General features: G+C 35.2%; 2 protein-coding genes across 4 annotated transcripts in view; one reads left to right on the top strand and one right to left on the bottom strand.

Annotated features, from left to right (window-relative positions):
- The window catches only part of FAR2 (fatty acyl-CoA reductase 2), a 135,225-nt gene extending 124,679 nt beyond the window's left edge, over positions 1 to 10,546 (top strand). For both annotated transcript variants that reach the window (XM_080810790.1, XM_080810789.1), the window contains exons 9-12: positions 186 to 357; positions 4,576 to 4,705; positions 7,493 to 7,620; positions 8,542 to 10,546. In XM_080810790.1, the coding sequence (XP_080666916.1) occupies positions 186 to 357; positions 4,576 to 4,705; positions 7,493 to 7,620; positions 8,542 to 8,704 (593 nt within the window). In that variant the 3' untranslated portion in view covers positions 8,705 to 10,546. The remainder of the gene's footprint in view (positions 1 to 185; positions 358 to 4,575; positions 4,706 to 7,492; positions 7,621 to 8,541) is intronic.
- Positions 10,547 to 12,579: 2,033 nt separating this feature from the next.
- Positions 12,580 to 24,092, bottom strand: part of ERGIC2 (ERGIC and golgi 2) — a 38,086-nt gene continuing 26,573 nt past the window's right edge. Inside the window, exons 9-14 of one of the 2 annotated variants that reach the window (XM_080810792.1) lie at positions 22,690 to 22,745; positions 21,516 to 21,614; positions 17,638 to 17,735; positions 16,003 to 16,165; positions 14,854 to 14,936; positions 12,580 to 14,687 (exon numbers count right to left, since the gene is read on the bottom strand). In XM_080810792.1, coding sequence (XP_080666918.1) covers positions 14,625 to 14,687; positions 14,854 to 14,936; positions 16,003 to 16,165; positions 17,638 to 17,735; positions 21,516 to 21,614; positions 22,690 to 22,745 — 562 coding nt within the window. In that variant the 3' untranslated portion in view covers positions 12,580 to 14,624. The remainder of the gene's footprint in view (positions 14,688 to 14,853; positions 14,937 to 16,002; positions 16,166 to 17,637; positions 17,736 to 21,515; positions 21,615 to 22,689; positions 22,746 to 24,092) is intronic. The other variant, XR_013967244.1, reaches the window with a different exon arrangement.

The raw sequence follows: 24,092 nt of genomic DNA, 5'->3' as shown, positions 1-24,092 counted from the left end.
ATTCTCGTTATTTGATTTTGTAGGTGACCTCTTGCCTCACATAAATATCTTAATATTGTTCTCAGAGATTGATTCTAGACTCTACACAGCAATCAGAAGTCTTTATCATTTTGACCCATTGCAAATGCCCTCCACTACAGTGGGCTTATATGCTTCTAGACTTAGTACTCTATTTTCTTCCCCAGGATTTCAAGTCTTGGCAACCTTTGAAAAAGCCCCATTTGAGAGAGCTTTTAGGAGGCCAAATGCCGACTTCACAACCAACCTCATCACAAGCCAGTACTGGAATGCTGTCAGCCACCGGGCCCCTGCCATCATCTATGACTTCTATCTGCGGCTCACAGGAAGGAAGCCCAGGTGAGAAGCCAAGTCAGTGGCTTTAAGAGTGTTGTTGCATGGAAGATTGAGGCCCCAGAGTACAGCCCTCCTTTCATCTGGGGGTTGAAGGTGACAACTAAATCTTGAATAAATTTAGGGCCAACTGAAGCAGTAGTAATGAGAAGTCCCAAAGGGACCCCTACCTTAAAAATCCTCTATCATAATAAAGGAAGGTAAATGTTGAGAAACTTGTTTGGTCAATTCAGCAAGTATTCATCCAAAAAGCAAAGCAAATGAGACTGTAAGTCTGGGGTTTTCTAAACTGTTAGGTAATCTTAAAATTGTGCAATGATGGTAACACACACATACACACACACACACGATAACGTGGGATGATCTCATTTTCATTCGCACAACAATCAAGAGGATGTACTCCTAACACCAATTTTACAAATAGGAAATAGAAGCTAAGGGAAGAATTTAAAGTAGTGTAGGAGTGGAAAAGAGGAGAGATCTGGAGAAACCTGAACTAGAGTTACTGCCATCTAGAGGCAAGTAAAGAAATTAAAGGGAACAAGGTAGAATGAAAGGTGCTGTCGCTGAGGCCGCTCTGTCGCCATCTAGCTGTGAGACTTAGGATCTTGCCCTTTCTTTCTGTCTCCCTTGAATTTTGTATTTGTCTGAAGAGCCATCATTATTATAATTACCAAACGCAATCCCTGCGAGCAAGCGTGGGAAGCATGAATAGCATTGCTTTCCATGCTAGTCTCTTTATAGGAGGCAGTCTCTTGGCATGTTTAATTTCCATCCTTATTAGTAGTGCAAATGGCTAAAGCTTAGGCAATGTTACATTTAACCAGATTTTCAGAGACCTTATTTAGAGCTCATAACTCAGTAATCATCAGGTTCTTCTTGAGCAAGGTGAAAAGGAGACACTGTAAATATTTGTATGGGGCTTATTAAATTAAGGTGGGAAAAGAAGGAATACCAAACATTATAGGCAGAAACGTGGAAGACTTTAAAATTTATCAGGGTTGGAAGAAGACCTGGATAAAGAGCAAAGTTCTGCAGGTAGAAAAGGAAAAAGGTGAAAGGGAGCCAATAAAAATTTTTATGGCAAAAATGCTAGAAATCAATGCAAAAAATGCTAGAATCCTTTTAGACTCTTTCCCTTCCCAAGTACGTTTGTGTGTAATCTTCTATGCATTTACAACCATATATAGACATATATGTAGTTTTGCTTTGAGCTGTGTGTGTGTAAATCAAGCCTACATATTTTCCAACTTTTTTCCACTAATGTTCCTTGAAAATCTAAGTCCTTCTGCCTAGTGTTTTTTCCTATTATGGTGGGGTAATGAATATCAGTGCAGCTGCCTTTTTTTAGAATGTACCACTGGGTCTGGGGTGGAGGCTATCTGGATTTTGTTACTACCTAGGTTGCCCTAAAGGAAGCCTCTGTCAATTTACATCAGCACAGAAGGGTTAAAATAAGTTTTTAATTACCCTCATCAGTAGTTGACCAAAAAAAAAAAAAAAAAAGTCTTTTGAATTGTCAGACTAATGGCAATGAATGGCATCTCTTTGTCACTTTGATTTGCCTTCCCAATTGCTGGAGGGGCTGGGCTTTCATTTTTTCATTGGACATTCAAGGTTTCTCCTCTGTGAGTTGTCTGCCTCTGCTTCTCGCCTATTTTTCCATTGGATTGACCATATTTGTAGAAACTCATTTATGTGCATAAATATATATTTAATGTATTTTCTCCAACTCAATTTCTTATCTCATAGCTTTATGAATGAATCTTTTTCTAATACAAGAGGACTACATACAATGTAGGTCTTAAGAGCATGGAGTTTAGAGTCTGACTTACACATTTAAATCCTGGCTTCACCAAGTCAAGGGCCATGTGAGCCCTAAATTACTGTCTGTAATACCTAACTGCCTCACCTGTAAAAAAGGATAGTAATCATACCTATTTTATGAGGTTTTATATAATAGGGCATATAATATAGTAATCACTGTTATTACTAAAGTTTTAGGATGACTGGGTGGCACAATAGGTTAAGCATCTGTCTTCATCTCAGGCCATGATCCCAGAGTCCTGGGATCGAGTCCCATGTCAGGCTCCTTGCTCAGCAGGGCCTACTTCTGTCTCTGCCTGCCATTCTCCCTGCTTATGCATGCTCTCTCTCATTATAACAAAAAAAAAAAAAAAAAAAAGAAGATAAAAAATATTAAAAAATAGTTTCAGATTTTTATGTGATAAAATGAATAAAGGAAAAGAGTCCTTTATGGCTTTTACATTTTGCGTGTTAAGAATACCTTCTGTACCTGAAAGTCATAAATATATTCTAAGAAAAAATACTATTATGCTGATATATTCCTGTACGTAGGATATCATTCTACAATGCCTATTTCTAAAAATTAAATTTATTGAAATCACATCAATGACGACAGAGTTGTAGAAGGGGAAAAGATTGCCATTATCCATTTGGGCTGCTATAACAGACTATCATAGATTGGGTGGGTTATAAACAACAGAAGCTGATTTCTCATAGTTGCAGAGACTGGGCAGTCTAAGATCACAGTGCTGGTAGATTCAGGATCTGCTAAAGACCTGCTTCCCTGTTCCTAGACAGCCATCTGTGTCCTCACATGCTGGAAAGGCTGAGAGATTTCTGGGTTGGTTTGGTGTGGGTTTTTTTTGTTTGTTTTTTTAAGATTTTATTTATTTATTTGACAGATGGAGATCACAAGCAGGCAGAGAGAGAGGGGGGAAGCAGTCTCCCTGCTGAGCAGAGAGCCCGATGTGGGGCTCAATCCCAGGACCCTGGGATCATGACCTGAGCCTAAGGCAGAGGCTTAACCCGCTGAGCCACCCAGGCGCCCCTGGGGTTTCTTTTATAAAGGGCGCTAATCACCTCCCAAAGTCTTCTCCATATACTATCACATTGGTGAGAATAGGTCTAAATATGTGAATTTGGAGAGAAGGGAGGGATATATATTGTCGATAGCAAAAATGTAAGATGATAATAGCCAAATGGAACTCTTTTATGATGCTTGTATCAGGGAATAATGAGTATACCTTCTGCCTAGGAATTTCCCATGATACAATGAGAGAAGTCCCACAGAAGACATTAGGTAAATGGGCATTAGGATTTGAGCAGAAATAAGACCAAATTCCCAAAACAGCATCACAAGTCATTATTGGGTCAACTACAGTAATCACTACTGCTAACCTGGCCTAAGGTAAATGTTCTGTAGGCTAAAGTGATTTGTAGCCAGAAGATGTAGGTTGCTGCATTTGCTGTGTGACCTTGAACCTGTTAATCCTTCTATAAGATGAAGAGTACAGATCTTTACTACCTGTGAGGATCAAATCAGGGCATCAAATATGAAAGTTTTCCATAAATTGTTGTAAATTTGGCAAGTTCACACAGCAGAGCTGGTCCCTGTCCTGACCACAGTGCGGGAAGATGCCAGCCATCGTAAGAAATGGGACATAAGAGTGGTGAGATTACAAAAGCAGAGGCTTTTTTAGGTCGGTCAAAACTGGGTTGGAATTTTCCTTTTGATGCTTGTATTACCATGGCCACTTAATCTATCTTAAGCTCACTTTGCCCATTCATAAAATGTAGATACATAGCTACCTAGCAGAGATGCTATGAGAACTAGGTGAGACAATAATTTTTTGAAGCATCAGCACAGTGCCAGACAGGGGGGTTATCACCTAGTAAGTTCTTTTCTGCTATCAGGCTGCACTTTTAAAATGTTTGCTAGTTTTTTTAAAAAAAAAAGATTTTATTTATTTACTTGAGAGAGAGGGAGAGTGAGCACAAGAGGGGAGAGGGTCAGAGGGAGAAGCAGACTCCCTGCTGAGCAGAGAGCCCGATGTGGGATTCGATCCCAGGATTCCAGGATCATGACCTGAGCTGAAGGCAGTCACTTAACCAACTGAGCCACCCTGGTGCCCGAAAACATTTGCTACTCTTGAGAAAGAGAAGGTAGTAGAAAAGAGGAAGAGGAGGAGTTTGATGGTAGTAAAATGACTAAACAAACTCCCTTAGATTCAATATTCCTTCATTCAATAGTTAACGTGGACAGAGAAAAAAGAATACGTGTTTTAATGAGGAAGTGGGGGAAAGAGGGAAATTTTTTTATAGTTTCTGAAAAGTAATTTGTCGCACATCCTATAAAGTAGTAACAGGAAAGCAGCCAGCAGTGGTGTGCTGGTATTTGCTGATATCTCTTTACCCCAGGATGACAAAGGTCATGAATCGGCTTTTAAGAACAGTTTCCATGCTGGAGTATTTTGTCAACCGGAGTTGGGAATGGAGCACATACAATACGGAAATGCTGATGTCTGAGCTGAGTCCTGAAGACCAGAGAGTAAGTGGAGTGCTGACAACCAACGGGAAAATCTTGCTCATTTGCAACTTAGAATTATTTGACCTGGAAATCTGACGAAGGAAGTTTTAGTTATATACACAGAATCTTTTTTTTTTTTTTTTTTTTTGGCTAAGAAAACCAATCCATGCTATTGGCATAACTGCAGGATATAAGTTAATGTAGATAAGAGACCTGGATTCTTGACTGGTTAGATCCTCACTGCTATCCTGCAGTCACATTTCACATACTTTGCTTCAATCCTTGTTTGCCTTTGGAGGCTGTTTTCAACAAACCTCTGTATTTTCCCTAATCTCACAACATAGGACTTCAATGAAAAAAAAAAATCATAATTTTACTACTCATAAATGTATCCATTCTTGTTAAATCACAATCGTTCTGCATCTCCAAAGCTACAGTTCTTTCTTTTTTAAAGCTAAACCCTCCTCACATGTGCATCCCACTAAGACCTCTCTCCTTCCTTCTAGCACACTGACACCCAGACAGCCTCTCTCTCCCTCTAATGACCTGTCTTCAACAATTCAAGCATCTCTCAAGACATGCCTTCACTCTAATTGCTTAGCGTCAGTGCCATTTCTTTCTTTACATTAGCTTCTTGGCAGTTGCAGACATTAAGTCCTGAGATCTTTCCATATTCTGAAATTCACATAGAAATCTTTCATACTTTGTACATGTTCCTAGCATTTTTCTTCTCAAGAAGTCATGTGTTCTCTGAGCAAAGCCCTAGTTTTCAATTAAACTTTAAAGTTTTCACTCTTGATTGACATTATCTATTTTTTTTAAGAAAAAAGCATTTTTAAAAGATTTTATTTATTCATTTGAGAGAGAAAGCACAAGCAGGAGGAATAGCAGAGGGAGAAGGAGAAGCAGAGTCCCTAATGAGCAGGGAGCCCAACATGGGATCAATCCCAGGACCCTGAGATCATGACCTGAGCCAAAGGCAGTCACTTAACTGACTGATCCCACCAGGTGCCCCGAAAAAAGCATTTCTTGAGTTACCTAGTACTTGGCAGCATGTAGAAGAGACCGTCACACTGAGAGAGAAACATTAGAAGGCCACAGCTCACCTCACTTGCCAGCTAAGGGATTTACTCCTACATTCCAGCCTCATGTAACATGATTCAAATCCAAGCTCTAGAATTACTTTGGGTTGTGGAACCTAAGGGTTACTTGCAAATCAAACACTGTGTTACAGTAAATACACCAGGTGAGATTTAGAGGGATGTTTTAACTGAAATAATTGCTGACCCTCTCTAAACCTGACATGAAATAGAGCTATTTTCAGAAACGTTTACGTACCTTGTATAGACAAAGATTATTCTAAGCACGTGTTTGAAATGTAGAGCTAATGATCAAATTAGCTTATTTTTTAAAAAGCTACCATAAATTATGTTTAAAATTAGCTTCAAGTTTTAGGTATGCTTATTTTTATTGCATTCTCTCTATGGGATATATCCATCTAAATAATTCTAAAGGTAATAAGCTTTGAGTTCCATTTTTTGACATATTACTATTTTAACCTAAAATAACCAAAAATTTTGTGGAAAAAAACAAATCTGCTATGGATTTAACATATGCTTTCAAAATATCTTAGCAAAGGTAATAGTCCTGAATAATTGGATATAATTGCCAAACTCGGGCTAAGAATTGAGTTTGACTCACCCTATGGGATGAAGATTCCAAGCTTTAGGGCTTCATTGAAATCTAACTTAGGAATGTGAAATAGTGTAAAATAAAAGCCTCTATTTATACAGGTGAATAAGTTATATTTAGTGCTACTATTGAAAACAAACATATCCAAAGTAATAAAAAAAACAAACATATCCAAAGTAATTTAAAAAATTACCTTTAGAAAGCATTTCAGCTGATAGACAAGTCTATGAAGTTCTCTCGAACTTGTTAATCTCATCTATTTGTTAATACTCCATATTATTTCACAAAGATTTGGGATAACTTGCAATAAGCATATATAATTAAAGAACAAAATAGAAATAAAATGTCAAACTGGGAAAATTTTAGAACACGAACTCAAAGATAGGAAAAATAGAACGTCCATCCATGTGTAGTCTACGAGATCTTATCCAAGTCAGTGCAGTTAAGCAGGGACTTTGTTTCTGAACCTTCTGGTGGCAAAGTGAAAGGGAAAAATATAGTTCCATGGCATTCTGTGTCCAAGAGGAGGAAATGCACTAGTGTTCCAAGAGAAGCAAGCACTTCACTCATACCACTTAGCTCTAAATGTTTTTGAAGGGCTTCACTTAACAGCACACATAGTGGATAACATCTCTAAAACAAATACAGAATATAAATTCTGCTAAACTTTTCCTTAAGGCTTTGCTTATCCACAGTTTACCTTAATCTGCAAAATGAAGTAGGAAAGGATGGTAGGCCAAGGGACCACCACCAAAATTCAAGAATGAGAAAGAAAAGCACTATTTGTTTTGTTCCCTAACCAAAGTTATTCCAACACTTTTAAAAATAATTAACCTCCATTTACTTGAAATGAAATTAGCTTTCACCAGATTAATGCCAGTTCCTTTAAATTTCCCTCACAAGACTTCCCAAAAGTTAAATATTTGTGCAAATGGTAACCCATATAGTCAGTGCCTTTGAAGTAACAGCTCAAATAATCTCCTTTGGAGGGGTCCAACCTAAGTCTTTCAAACTGAACGTCACTCATTTATGTAAAAGAAACTTCATCAAAAAAGACAAGGTGATTGTCTCCAGCAGTGAAAATCTGGCAACCTATAATCTCATCTTGCCTTTCAGGTATTCAACTTTGATGTGCGCCAGTTGAACTGGTTGGAATACATTGAAAATTATGTTTTAGGAGTTAAGAAGTACTTACTGAAAGAGGATATGGCTGGGATCCCAGAAGCAAAACAACATTTGAAAAGGTAAGCATAATCAGTCAGTTAAGATTTATTAAGCACTTACCACAAATACCTGATTTTATACCAGACATGAAATTTGAGCAGGGGAGGGGAGGAATTAACATTTCCCGAGAATTTACTACATTAAAGGTCCTTCCTTGTATATTCTCCCCTTGTAATACACTGTTTCAGCTAGATATCACCACCCCTGTATGAGGGAGATGTTGTTATCCCATTTTTCTTTTTTTTAATCAACTATTTAGACTCAAAGAAGGTTAAGTAACTTGTCCATGTAAGACATGGGAAGTAGAGGAACCAGATTTGAATCCAAGTTTCTCTGTTTCTTCTACCACATCCTGTCATAATGTGATATAAAGAATACCAACAAGCAGGTAACTTGACTGTGCTCTTTAACATGAGCAAATCACTCAACCATTCTTGAAGTCCTTAAACTGCCTTAAATTCCTTTCAGTCCTTATTCCACAAGGGACAAAGAACCAGAACAGTCTGATAATTCTCGTAGAAGCAAAGGGCTTTTAATGCAGAGATTATAAGCTTGGAAAAGTAAATTGCAAACAGAGGAACCTTGAAGCAGGCTGAGAACTTTAGAACTTACCTTCTACTGAACAAGAACCAGTGAAGATTTGTGATATGATCAAAGTATATTTAAGAAAGATTATGTTAATCATGTTTGGAAGATTGGTTCAAGTAGGGAGAGGTATGGGAAAGAAACTAGTCAGGGGAATACTATGGAAATCTGATTATTCAGAAGGCATGTTGTGGAATAAGAGCTATAAAAATCAAAAGGTCATAACGTCATGCCACATACCTGTGGGCACCTAACAATTTGCTGGTCACAACCAGAAACAATACACTTGGGCTTCAGATAACACATTTGGGTCTTTGGTGCTGTTTTAACTTTGGTTCTGTATGTCTGTCCCCCAGGCTCCGAAATATTCACTACCTCTTTAACACTGCCCTCTTCCTCATCGCATGGCGCCTTCTCATTGCAAGATCTCAGATGGCTCGGAATGTCTGGTTCTTCATTGTGAGCTTCTGTTATAAATTCCTCTCCTACTTTAGGGCACCCAGCACGCTTAAGGTGTAAGAACATTCGGCAAGCTCCTTTTATCTGGAACCTTTTGGATACCTCTAAAACAGCAAACTGTGGTTCTCAAGAATAGGAAGTAACAAAGAATATGCCCAAGCTCATTACCTGTCAAAGTGTTGTCATGTCTTCATCTCTGTTTCTTACCTATATATTTTATTTCAATGAGAGAAGGAAAGTCATATCCTAGCCTATAATCATACATATCTTAGGAAAAATTATTTCCAGATTGCTTCCTAATACTCCATTCTGTGCCCTTGAATATAAAACACCAAAGTACATTTATCTGTCCATATTTAGGTTTTTTTTCTCTTCAGAGGACTAATTTTTGACTCAATGAACGTGAAAGAACACATGATGTAAGCTGAAATATGCTAAAGAAAGGCAGTTCTAACATTGGAATCATTCTGGGGTAGCCAGTATAAAGGTTTAAAGTCAAGATTAAGTTGAGGAAGAATGATCTTTGCATCCTCAGAAATACTGTAAAAGAGATAATTCTCTACTGAAATCTCAGTGTCCTTTTTCTGTTATACCATGAAGACCTGTTGAAGGCTGGGAGAATTGGAAAAGTGGATTCACATCTAGCACTTCCCTCAACTATTTCTGAAATCTAAAAAACAAAACAAAACAAACAAAAAATTAGGTGTAAATAATTATGTATAGAAGGAGAGCTCAAGCATAGTTGCATTGGTACCGATTATGCTTGTAAGTAAAATTAGTTCTCATAATTCGAACCTGACAACTTTTATTTCTAAATCTTTTGAGTCACCCATTTTCCTGATAACCTTCTCTCAGGAGTTTCCTTTTTGTTCAATGAAGTCACCAAACCCCTTATATTTGTTTATTTTGCTCAGCCCTCAGAGTGAGAGTGACTGATGGAAGGTCCTAGGCTAGAATCTTAAAAAAAAAAAAAAACGACACACACAAAAATTCAGTCCCCTGATCTTCGCCAGTGAGGAAGGCAAAATTTTAAATATAAATGTAAATGTTAGTTTTAAGTCTTTTTCTGGGAAGTGGGGAAGATTACCCTTCTGTGACCACCAGGACTTGCTAGTATCTTGATCATTCCATTTACACAATGCTAACTGTGCAATGTACAGCAGAAGAGACTTCACTAACAGACTGTCACTTTAGAGAGTAAGTGTTGTTTTATTTAAAAATATTTTATGTATAATACCAATGAATTAGTAAAAACTATTTATTCTCAAATCCCTGTATTAATAATATAACTGTTATCCTGACTTTCCTTGCATTTAAGAAATCAGTTTATGTTGGATTGCAGCATTTCATGTTAAAAATATGGAATATTATTCAAATAAAAAACCACAACCACTAGAAAATTACACGAGCATAAACTGGCAAGGAAAGCAGTCATATGTATACTCACTTTCCAGATTAATTGGTAATACTCAGAAAGCACATGCACGTAGTTGTAGTGCATAAGGCTTGAAGGGCAGCTTCTAGTCCAGTATTACCTGCGATTTTTCTGAACACCAAAAAGGGCATTTGGGGGGGGAACTCTTTTGGGCAGTATCTTTTCAAATCTCATCTAAAGGTCTGGGAACTCCTTTCCAGGGCACACAACCCAGCTCTGAAACAAAGCACTTGGTGATCTTTGAGAGGTCTAGATGATACTTCTGAGCTACACTGATTGAGATACAAACTATAGATATGATAAAGAGAAATCAAGTTATAATTCAATGAGATGGGATAAAACATAATTATTCTAAGAATTTACTATCTTTTGATTGTTTCACCAATTCCATAAATTCCACTGATCAAGTATTCATTTTGACTTTTGATTAAATGAAAGTTTGAATTAAAAAAATGTTTTCCTCTTCTAATGTTGTATCTTTAACTGCTGACTACTACAGATTTCCTTCCTCCCTCCCCTGAGGAAAAAAGATAGAATTTTCCAAAGAAACTACCAGATGAGTATAAATTTTAACACACAGATACTAATGCTTAAACATTTTCTGATACCATTAACAGTGTTACATTTACACGCTGAAGCATGTTTTATCTGTGGCATTAAAGAAACGACACAAATAAAGTTCTGTGATGATTAAGCAGTAAAAATAGGTATCAGTATGAAAGAAAATCCCTAATTATTTTCTATCAAGACCAATTAACAATTATTTGAATGCCTAATACATACAATTACAATGTAATGAGAAGAACCTTCTACTTTTGGGGAAAAGAGGAAAAGTGCAAAGAAAAGGTATCTATGTTTAAAAAGAAGTTTTGGTAATCCCTATATTCTTTACCCACAACATACCTGATACAGTAATGACTATTTCAGAGTTAAAAACAGTCACCACCTAAAGCAATTAATACCAGAAAAAGTTGAAGCAGATTGGCATACAACTCAGAAAAAACATTTAAGATAACTTACTAACTTTATACTAATCCAACCCATCACCTCAGTTAACATCTCATTCAAACAGCTGATTTAGAATCACTCATTCACTTTTTAATATGAAAATACAAAAGAAATCCAATCTCATACAGTAATTTGGCTCTATCTGGAGCAAAAGCAAATATAGCAGAGTGATATTTAAAGACTGCCACAGTTTTCCTATGAGGAAAAAAGAAGCTTATATATGAGGGACTGAGTCTTATTTGGGGGTACACGATAGTTAAGAGGATAAAGAAATTTATATTTGTCATTTTACTTAGAGTCCAATTGTTAAGGATTGAGACTCTAAAATTGTGTATCCTCTTTTCTCTTAAAAAAAAAAAAAGAAAACCAAAAAAATCCAAGACAGTTTGTTCCCTACTGTTACAACAACGCAAGGTGATTTTATCACTAACAAATATTTCAAAAGTGGGGAAAAACTACAATAAGGAAATACTGGGACATTAATCCAGGCATCATACCATAATGTAGTGAATACATGGTGATCCAGTCTGGATAGTACTGACAAAGGGTGGCTCACTTTGGCTTGCAGAAGGTTTGCAACAGAGCTCCGAACAGAAGTGGAGGGACTTAAGCACTGTTAAAGGGCATGATGAAATTTTAAAGGTCATCTGGCTCAGGTTTAAGTATTTTTAAACAATGAAAATACGCCTCTTGAACTTGAGTTCAAGATTCAAAGTTTTAAATTTTGAAGCAGACAAGATGCAAAAAAAATTTCCTTTCTGGTACCTGAATTACTAACCCAGAACATAAAAAGGATGCCTAAAATATCCCTACAGATACCATTAAAAAATTAGACCTTAAATCATTCCTTTATGAATTCCAAAGTTAGGTTTAAAGATTGCAAACTTTGCTTGCATTAGTAATTTTTCTATGAAAATTCAGTGCTATCATAAAACATGTGAGAAAAATGTGATATTAATCATCTAAATTGAGAATTAAGAGTAATTTTATAATTCTAATACTGCATTAAGCTTTTCCCAAGAGGTCGCCTGTACTGTACAAATACCACAGCAGAGAATTATTCACCTAAATATTTCATCTCTTTTTCTAGACCAAAGTATATAAAACAACGTTTTTTAAAAACCTATTTCATATAAGCTGAAATCTCAACTTTTAAAATATTTAGGCTGGAATATATAAATATTATGAATAAAGAAAAAGGATTGAGTAATAAAGTTGGGTACCCTACTGAGGACACCCTCCCCCAAGCACAAGCCAAAGCTCCATAAGAAGTAGGTCAGCACAGTATTCTCTGCAATGGAAAAGAAACACTTGGTGAGGTCAAAAACTCCTAACAAATCCCAATATGCAGGCATATTTCATCATTCACCATCCAGAAGGCTGATCAGAATCTTACTACTTTGATGGCCAAAAACCTGACTTTTACTATTTGAGCAGAGTCAGGTAGCAAGTTTTCTTAACTATTAAAGTGTAAATCAATGGCAAAGCAAGATTTTGCTTTAAAGAAATTGCTTTTATAGTCAGCTTTAATGGGACAGGTTACATTAAAATTTTAATAAGGTATTTGGAAAACATGGGAACAATTAAAAATCATATGTAAGCACCAAAACAATTTTAAAATCCTTTTAAAAGACACTTAACTGCTAAAATCCTAACTGAAAGAAAGTAATTTTAAATCAGTATTGTTTTACCTCCCTTAAAAAAAAAATACAAGACTCTGAAACTTGAATGAACTTTCTGGAAAGCAGATTCACAGAACCAAGATTCAGTCTACAATTGCTAAAATTCTAAATAAAATTTCTTTTGAGAGATGTTCTATTAGTTCCTTGTCTAACTTCACTGGAAATACTATCCTAAAAAACAACAACAACAACAAAAAAACAGAAGGCGCATTCGTTATTTAGAATTTTCTGGAACAAAAAAATCTTTCAGAGCATGTCATGTCACCTGTGTTAATCAGTCAAGTTAATGGCTCTTAGTAGTAAAGTGTGTATTTTAAACAATAATGCTTTTACTTCCTGCAGTGCCATTTAACGTAAGCTTTACTTCAGAGCAGTTCCAACAGTATCTCTCCTCCTCGCCACTGACATCATCTGTACCAACTACTTTCAAGAAAACATTTATCTTTAAAAAAAAAAAAAAAATCCATTTGTAAAACTGTAATCTGTGACATCCTATGTCCAAAAACCACCATTTGAAAACTAGTCTTTTAGTCTTGTCCTTGCTACTTACCTGGAATTTTATTTCCCCATTTCTCTGAAGGACTTCAACTATTGGGGATTGGTAGTTGACTCTATCATTAAGTATTAAAAAAGGAAAACTGATGTTGGCACACATATTCCAGATATAGTTTTTAATGGCACCTGAGTGAAATCTCCCTCATTATTTTTAGTCTTTCATAATCTGGAAATTTAAAAGCAATCCTTAAATAATAAGGAAGCTAGAACAACACAATCTAATAACAAAATCAATCACATTCAGGACACTCTGAATGCAGACACTCATAATCCAGGTTTACAGCTTACCAGACACTGTTCAATGATAGTATCTCAGATCTGACGTGATCTTGCCTTATTGAAGTATTTGCCTCACGTTTCTACTTTATTTGCCTCATGTTTCTACTTAAAGTTACCCTGTTGCCTCTCACCCAAACATGTATAAAATAGTCTATTTTTCCATTTAATACTTTACAAGCTGAGAAGTTTCCTCACCAGCAATGGACCTTTGTATTACTCACCACCTGCTCCCAAAGTATACCAATAATACAAGGATCAGATTAGAAAATTGAGCATCTTTTTAAAAAATGTGCTTTCTTCTGCCTGTATAAGTAAGTGCCCACTATACAGTATGTGAATGATATCTGTTACATATTATAGCACCTATGTACCTGCCTCCATAAGAATTCACCTTAGTCTTCCACGACCCTGCCTTGAACAGTCAGAAAAAGCCAATAGCCAGAGTTTAAAGAAAAGCAGTTACCTTCCTCAGACCAAATTATTGGATAAATGGCCTTGTCATTATGGCTTAACATTGATATGGCTATAACATAGGGACCCATCCCTGTTTTCCTTTATTACCTGACCACAACTTTTTAAAGTCTAGACTAGTTTTCCATATGTTTTACATATTTTATTCTGACATATCTTTTAAAAACAGAAGGATGCAAACATCTGCATTTATAATCCCTTTTTCTTTAGATGTGGTTTGACTTCTTTACTTCAGGCTCTTTCACCAAGAAGCAAGCTCTGATTTCGATACTGCCCATTTCTATGAAAATATCAGAAGGGGTCATCTTCAAAGCAATACTTCAGTTAGGCTTATTCACTGATTAGCTGCATAATTTCTTCTAGGACATTTGTAACAGACACAACATATATAGGATTTCAGTTTGGGTTTTTCTTTTTTTTTTTTTCCCCTAGGTATGATTCCCACTTCTCATTCATATTTTCTTTTCTTTGAATATATTGCACAATATTTTATTATTAAAAAAGGTTTTATGTCTCAGGCAAAAAGTTTTTCTCCTTCACTCAGGAGGTGCTAATGTGTATTATTCTCTAAAAGAGGTAAGTGGTTGTCTGTGTGGCCATCCTCAAAGGGGACCTAGGGAGAAGAAAAGACCAAAGCATTAGTTTTATTCCTTACACATGCCCTCTAAACACAATGCTTTATTTTGGGCAATTTCTTTCTGAGCACCAAAAGCTACTGTTTAGGTTTAACAATGGTACTATGAGTTACAGGTCAGCACCATTTCTACTATAGCACTTACAGAACTGACAGGTTTGTAGGATCCAAGTCTGAAACGACAGTAAATTATTTCAACTATAAATTTCCCAAATCCATGTAACATGCCTGCAATAAAAAATAAGTTGATGTTTTTAATTAAATGATGCTTTTATTGAAATTACTTCCTAAATTATTTCCTAAATTGTTACATAAGAATAAAAAACTCCACTAATTATAATGGAATAGATTAAGAAAGGAAACAAAGCAGTTTGCTTTATTCATTTCCATGGTTAAAAACAGTTGAATTTTATAACAAATAGATTTCTTTTCAAAATCACAGCGCCACATAATTCATGAACTTGACAAAGCAATCTTATCAAGGGTGCTTTATATTTCTTATATTAATACCATTTTGAAAAAATAATATCAGCATCCCAAATTTAAATAAACTGAAAGTAGCAACAAAGTCTTTCATAAGAAAACCTATTCATTTAAAAGATAAAATTCAAAGTATGTAAGTAATACAGCTCCATGTAATACTGAAAAGGGTTGGGGATAAAGAAGGAACAGTTTCCTTTCTTTATCTATTGTACTTAATGCTCAAATTTTCATGATTATGATTCTGCAAGTTATCTTTGAAAGAATCTCATAAGCTCAGGACAAAAAACCCCCAAATCATAAAAACAGTATGGACTGAACATTCTGGTTGCACATATTACATGGTTCAAAGTAGGTTAAGATTTGATTTTACATATTCTACAGTTAAAAATACCTTACATGAAAAAGAAAATTTATATTCAAGTGTCTACTATTTCTAGGCATTTTCTCATCTAATCCTACAACACACTTGTAAGTTAGACACTTATGATTATTCCCATTTTTATAGATGAAAAAACAATTTCAGAAAGGTAGGTGTCCTATATTACAAGGCTACTACCATGTAAATGGCAGAACTTGGATTCAATTTTAGGATCTTTCTAGCTCACTAAGTAATCTCCCTAAAATCATTGAATGCAGTGAACTTAGTTATGTTTAATGTATAATCAATGTAATTTTGGAAGTTTGGAATTAAATCTTAGAAAAAATTCCTTAAATACCAAAACATGGGAATGAATATGTTTCTTCCTCCTTCTAAGGGAAAGTATCAACTTCAGTAATACTTTTAGAAATTAGACAAGGAATGAATTTTAACCTGTTGTTGAAAAGATTCCTCCAACAATACCACAGAGTCTTACAAAAAACTGCCAGAAAGGCATATGCTCCTCAGTAACTGTTACCATAAGAGAACTGAGATCATATTTCATAAATATCCCAGAGACTCCATGGCTGCCTGCAGCATGGTTAATGACACGTTCCTAAAAGGAAGGGGAGAGACAGGAGAAGGAGAAAAATGGGATTCACATCATCTGGTTACTTGCACAGTTAATACGAAGCCCTGCAGCCCAAATGTACAAGAGGGATCTCCAAATCTCTTTACGAACTGTCCTATTAGACTAAGCTCTTCAGAGACAATCAAATTATTCTGTATTCTTTGTGTGATCAGCTTCTACAGAAATCGAAAGAGCAGAGTCATTCTTTCCTATTTTCTCAAAAAGGTCACTCAAGCGTTCTACTTACTGAGCTCAAGAGCTTACAACTATATGGCATCTTCACTGACCAAATCCATAAAAGCCAGGCTCATATTTTGACATACTTTTTGTAACAATTCTTTGCGAAGAATTTACAAAATAATTGTATTTCTTGTCATTTCAATTATCAGATTTGAAAACTTTCACTTTCTGTTGTTCATTTTATTTAAACTGTATGAAATACAATACAAGAAGAAAAGAGAATGCCCTCATTTGAAAGATATCAAAATTTAAGCTACTGGCTTAGTTTTTAAAAGAAGTTTTCTTGGGGTGCCTGGGTGGCTCAGTGGGTTAAAGCTTCTGCCTTCGGTTCAGGTCATGATCTCAGGGTCCTGGGATTGAGCCCCACACTGGGGACTCTGCTCAGCAGGGAGCCTGCTTCCTCCTCTCTCTCTCTGCCTGCCTCTCTGTCTACTTGTGATCTCTGTCTGTCAAATAAATAAATAAAATCTTTAAAAAAAAAAAAGTTTTCTCTTAAAAGGAATGCAACTAAAATCATAAACCTACCATAGTGTGTTCACCAGCAAGAAAATACTCTATTTCATTCCATCCTGTTTACACTTCAAAAATCAAGTTTGTAAACCGTGGAACTCTTCAGGATATTAATATTTGGGTATTTACCATTCTTAAACAATAATAAGAAAACATGACCCCAGAATATATGAGAAGTCTGTTAAACTGTCCAATTCCAAAACTCTGCTCTTATTTAAAAGACCACTCCACCCTGAGATTGCAAAACGTTTGTCCTCTTAGATGAATAAAAAGCACTAACTTAGGAAAGCAAACCCTCTAAGTCTGCTATCTGAGACGTAAGAATCATGCATACCCCAGGACAGGAACAATAATTAAAAACTAAATAACACAGAAATCAGAGTCCACTAGCAGGCAAGAACTAATTATACCAATACAAGAGAAAACATTACAAAATTAAGATATAAAGAATAAAGTCATTAATACCATCATAGTTTAATATTTTGTTTAAACCATATAGATGTTCCAGATTTTTAAAATCTACCTCTTTTCTTGCTCTAAAGCATACTAATATCCATTTTTATTGGCTTAAAATAAATTATTAATGCATTTCAAAACTTCCATACATTTTAAATGGGGTAGGATACCAACTCAAACCTTATTTTGTAGCTGGACAATTAAATGCTAAAAAAAAAAAAAAATCACTTTATCAGTTGTATGCAACTTACCCTTTCTGTCACAGAAAACTGATGGGTGTCTGCTGAAATTTTATATGTATGTAGTTTTGTTGGCACAACTGTAATAAAATACTGGAACATCTGGTTGTCTAGAATAAAAACAAAATGTGTTTTCTTTTCATCAAATAGCAACAATTCTACTGTCAAATCCATCCTCCTTCTATTAAATACACTTAACTTGATACATAATGCTACTTATGACTTAGTGTTTAACAACAACAACAAAAAATTTTAAAGCATCAATGAAATCAATATACTCATACTTGGTAAACAACCTTTCAATAAGCATAAAATAGTCACATATACACATTAGAAGAGGTTAAAAAATGTAGTCATTAGATATCCTTTATAACATTATTATCCTTTTATCAAATGTGAAAAATAAAAGTAGCATTTCATTATAGTACAGAAATTAGCAGGAATAAAGTTATGATAGTATAATCACCACAGGACATTTTCAGTTTTTACTAATATCTTAAGATATACAGATAAAGCAAAATTGAATTAGCCAGCCTTTGGATATACACAAAGACTTGATAAGGCAGGAGGAAGATAACTAACCAACCTACTCACTGATGGTCTGAGGCTACTGCATAATCCAAAGGATCCTATTTATAGTCTTTAGGCATTTCTAGGTTTAATACAAGTCATAAATACCAGTTTATTATCAATTGTTAATTAATCTTAGATAACAGTTCACATAATACAAAACATGTTAATTTTCGAGGTCTATATTCTAGAAAATTTAGAACTAGATATATCTATGTGTAGTGAAAATTACGTAATAGGCCTCATTACATTTGACATGAAACCATGGGATTCACACCACATATCTATGGAAACTGTGTACAGAAGTAAAATGTACCAACTTTAAATGTATGGTCTGATAAGTTTTGACAATTGTATTCACCCACGTCATCACCACCACAATCAAAATATAAAATATTTTCACCACCTCAAAAAGTTCCTCCATACTGCTTTACAGTCATTCCCCTCTATCTCTGACCCTAGGTTAACCACTAACCTTCTATCAGCACAGATTAGTTTTGCCTATTCTAAAATTTTATATAGAAAGTACATAGAAGGTACTTTTATGTGTCTATGTTCTTTTACTCAACCTTAGTCAATTTTTATTTCAATCAATCCAATGTCTCCATCTCTTAGTGTAATTCAGAATAGAGGAGGGAAAGGTAAACAAGATAGGAGGGAAAGGTTAAGAGCAATGGCATCTTCAAACACTAACATTAAACAAGTTTCTAACAAAATGAAACAAAACCTGTTTCAACTTCACCACTTACTTCACCTACCACTTGTACCAATATAACTTTCAAAAACATGAATAGTATTTGACTAGTTCTTCTATTATTAGTCTCAATTGAATAGGGTACATACTATCTCAGATATTGGGGCAGAAAAGTGTCAACCTTGTCCCCCCAAAATAGATGGCTTTTAATTATAGATGGTCTTCAGTTTCATCCTTTGAGTCATTCCTTGCTCAGGTGAATTGTTCTATCTATGCTTAGTTTTGAGGTGTTTTACAATAAACTCTACTGTGTCATAAACAGAGGGAGTGAGCTGGAAGTGCTAGGAGAAAAAGGTGTTTAAGTCTTAAATATTAATGAAAAGCAGAAGAAATTAAGAGTGGCAAGGCAATAAGCTACGCTGTATGCATAGGTAGGATAATCACTTGGGGGAAACATGAAGGGCAAAGGGAATCTTGCCGCATGTGAGGAGTGAAGTGCAATGAATAACCCAAGGGGTCAAAGACACATGACAGGAAAAACTGAAAAACATTTAAGCTGTGGCCAGAGAACTACTAAAGACCTTTATGTCAATGTTAATTCAAAGAAAGGCTATAAAGCTGTCAGATAATTTAATGGCCAAGTTGGGGAAAGCTGGGGGCGGGGGGTGGGGGTTGGGGGAGGGAGGGGCCGCAGACGCTGTTGAATGAAATTTTGTTGCAAGGCACAAATTGTTCCAAAGGTACTAGTTTGTCCAAACTGGTACAGCATTCAAGATGTAAACACTAAGTAATCCCCTCAAAACTTCTGGGGAACATCAAGGAGGGAGTGGTTACCTGACATAACAGATTTGTAATGCTGATTTTCCTTTTTCTTTTTGGAAAAAAAAAAAAAAAAGCCCAATATAACATCTAGTAGTAAGGAGAAGAGTACATCTGTTTTAAAGCTTTGAATAACCTACTGACACTCATCTGGTGGCATTTTATAACATGACTCTAAATACCTCTTAGTCTTTGTGAATTTAGGTAAAAGTAAACTCAAAAAGAGCCTTTTGAAAATTAATCTGTTTATATTTAGAACTGTTTCTGTACAAAAATTTAAGGTCATCTTAGCATCTTGAAATAAAGTATTAACATGTTTTCAATGATCATCTCATAAGTAACATCTAGTGTGTATCTGTATACACTGAACATGAACATACACATAAAGATGAGATTACATACCGAATAAAGCTTATGGTTCTAGAATTTCCAAATTTAGTATACTCAAGTTTTCTTAAGTGAAGCATTCCCATACAAACATAAAATACTTAGGAATGTAACTCAGTATTCTAAGTAAAACATCTTTGATGTATCTGATTACAATACTATGATAAAAGAGTAAAATACTGGGATGCCTGATTGGCTCAGTCGGTTAAGTGTCTGTCTTTGGCTCAGGTCATGTCCAGAGTCCTGGGATCAAGTCCCACATCGGGCTCTCTGCTCAGTGGGGAGCCTGCTTCTCCCTCTCCCTCTGCTGCTCCCCCTGCTTGTTCTGTCAGATAAATAAAATATTTTAAAAAATAATAATGCTGAAAAGAATATTAATAAATCTGTTTTAGTTAATAAAAAATGAAATCCTTAATTACAGTTTTGCAAAGACTAGAATTCCTAGTAGCACACGAAGCTTGACATGTCCTTAAAAGGTCCAATAGGGGGCGCCTGGGTGTCTCAGTTGGTTAAGTGACTGCCTTCCACTCAGGTCATGATCCTGGAGTCCCGGGATCGAGTCCCGCATCGGGATCCCTGCTCAGCAGGGTATCTGCTTCTCCCCCTGACCCTCTCTCCTCTCATGCTCTCCCTCTCTCTCATTCTGTCAAATAAATAAATAAAATCTTAAAAAAAAAAAAAAAAAGGTCCAATAGGTGGGGCATGTCAAACAGTAGGACTATTTCAGTAGAGGAAAGGCAACCAAAAACCTTCAAGAAACACAAGATACATGCCTTGTTATAAAATTAAGAAAATAATCCATCCACATTTGGATAAACTGTAATTTTAAATGGAACAGAAGGTTAAAATAGTAATAGAAGGTATCTACCTAGGCTATAATGTACTACTTCCGAGTTAATTAGTAACCAAGCTATTCTAGAATAACTCTAGGTTTCTGATATTTGTAAACTCCCCACAGAAGTTTCTAAAATGGTAAATATGCATTTTAGAACTTTAAACCTAAAAAAAAAAAAAAAAAGAACTTTAAATCTATACAAAGAAAACAATTCTTCTTTAATCTTGAAACTTTCTTTAGTTCTTATTCTTTCTTTAGTGCATATGGAAAAGCAGTTAAGGCCTAATAACACATTAACCTTTCATTTAGAGAGCTTTTAAATTCTACTCTGTTTCCTGCATACTTATTTTTGTTTTCCCGCTTACTTCTTACTTTAATTTCTTTTGTTCTTATGGCTCATTTTTTAAGATAAGAGTAGGAAATTCTCTCTACATACATTCCCACATAAAATTATCAACCCAGTTAATCTACTTAAAGATTTATCTATGTATTTGTCACAAGAGGATTATTAAAAATGTGTAAGTATTAAAGTTATAAAGGCAATTGCCTGCATTCAAATTCCAATAGTAATTACTAAATACTTACGATCTATAGCAATTTTTTCAGTTCCATCCAAAGGATTAATAATTCCTGGAACAAGCTCTCCAAAAGACAAATGATCTATTCTGTGAGAAAAGTTGTAAGCTAAGAGGAAGAAAATAAAACAAATTAAGTACAGAAACTAAATTATTCAAAACTATAGGTTATTTATTGGTTCATATTCTTATCTCAAATGAAACTATCTCAAATATGTACGTATAATATAGTATTTAAAACTACATTATTTTGAGAGAAATGCATATAAATATGTGGAATTAAGTGTGTAACAAGTACAAATAAAATGCTATCTCAAATTTTATAATTACAAATTATCTTTTACAAAATAGTACATCTAATCCTGATAACTAAAAATAGTAGTCTTTCCTTGTCCAAATCATTATATAGTAACAAAACTGTCAGCACTAGAATGATGTCCATGCAGCCAAATAATGAAACCGATCAGATATATTTTTAATGTAAATCATTGCTAAATGTGACAAACTGATTTTTTTTAATGGGCTCTATTACTTGTTTTTGTTCTCTAAAGAAGCCTTTGTTGTTGTTTTTAAGATTTATTTATTTATTTATTTGAGAGAGAGCGCACAAGAGAGCACAAGCAGGGGGAGCAGCAGAGGCAGAGGGAGAAGGAGGCTCCCTGCTGAGCAGGGAGCCAGACATGGGGCTTCATCCTAGGACCCCAGGATCATGACCTGAGCCAAAGACAGACGCTTAATAGAACAAGCCACACAGGCACCCTCGAAAGAAGACTTTAAAAACTAAGTTTTACGAGAAGCATTACCTAAAACCAACTTGTATACTTTATATGTATGCATGTGTCCAGATGTCCACTTACAATTTGAAATAAACTTCGAATATATGCTCTTCATTATCCATAAAAATTAGGAGAAATGTGTACAAAGTGATATAAAGCTCACAAGGCTCTGTTCCCTAACCCTAGCAGCTTCTGAACTATGAATCAATAGAAACACAGGTAGTTTAAGGATAAGAGAAAATGGATTAGAGTCAACATATTTAATCATTAATTTTCTCCTTTGGATATCCGTTTTGACAACAGCCCACTTTGAAAACCCTACCTTGCATCTGCACTCAAACCAAAAAACCCACACATAACACTTTTTTCAATGTCATCTTCATGGAAAAAATTTCAGAAACTGCTTACAGTCATGGTTGACAAGTGCTGCCAAATGTGCATGACCTCGGGGATGTGGAATTGCCCTGAAAAGAGGAAAAAAAGATTAAAGTACTAATACTTAAATATGTAACTAATTAAAACCAGAAAGGAAATCTTTCCTAAGTTATATAATTGTCTTAATATAAAGTAAAAACATAGTTGTCCTATGATTTACATAGGTAAGTCTACTCATCTCAGCCCTGCAATGAACTGGGGGCTGCCAAAGTGTTTCTGTGAAGTGCCAGACAGTGAGTATTTTAGGCTTTGTGGGCCAAGATGCAAAACTGAAGATATTATATAGTTACTTACATAAGAAGAGAGAAAATTTTTCACAAACTTCTCTTAATGACGTTCAAAATATAATAGAAATAACAGAGTACTTTTTTGTAATTCAGGTATTTTTGCTGGGAGATAACATTTTCCTTAACTAGGGTTTAGAGTTAGTGTTCCCTACTTTGAAAACTGATCACAGAGATTTATCTGTTATGAAAATCTAGAATGAAATTTTACATATTTTGTCTTTGAAAATATTAAGCCAGGTATCTTTTAACTGAGTATATGTGTTGCTTGGGTAGAACCCTATGAGGTTCTTCTCAGTATTTCCTTTTGGAGCATCATTAACATAATACACTGATTGACTGCTTGCAATTTAAGGCAGAATTTCCTCAAGGGCACAGTTAAATACATTTCGAAACATAGAAATTTCCTTTGCACCAGCATCAAGGTAGGAAAACACTTCAGGAACTATAGTTTGAGGCTGGAAAATAAATACAAGTATAAGAATGGAGATCTTGCTTCTTGTTTTTACTTTTGACAGGCATGGAAAGCATCAGTTGACACTACTTTTCATTGAAATAACCTTACCACAATGTAAGTTTCATATATTAACCTGTTTTTCTTATAATTTCAGGCTAAATTCATTAAGAAACATGATCCAGTCTGCACAAAACTTAACTTTTAAAGTTTGCTCAATAAAAACAGCTGACAATAGTTTTTTTATTTTCATTTCAATCTCAGCCCTAAGCCGCCCCCACCAAATCACACAAAAAAAGTCCTAGACCACTACTAAGCTGTTAAGCTGTCATGTAGTAGGGCAAGTTGGAATATTCAGCTTTTCTTTCTCACAAATGTTCATGGAAATGACAATGCTTAAGTCCATGAGAGTAAATGAGGTTCACCATCAACATTATCAGTTCATTAATACGTGACAGATTCAAATATTTTCTGCAAAGTACTGCCAATGATACTAATGGATAGCCACAGGCTATAAACAACTTACATTTTCACAAGCCTTGAAAATTTATCCATATAAGCCTTTTTTTGTTTGTTTCATACCTATTTACCACCAGCAACACACGGATGTTCTATTTCTTTAAAAAATATTTTTGTCT

This window comes from Martes martes, assembly GCF_963455335.1.
Source record: "Martes martes genome assembly, chromosome: 8".
NCBI lineage: Eukaryota > Metazoa > Chordata > Mammalia > Carnivora > Mustelidae > Martes > Martes martes.
Note: the sequence above shows the minus strand (reverse complement) of the source record. Positions and strands in the feature narration are given on the sequence as shown.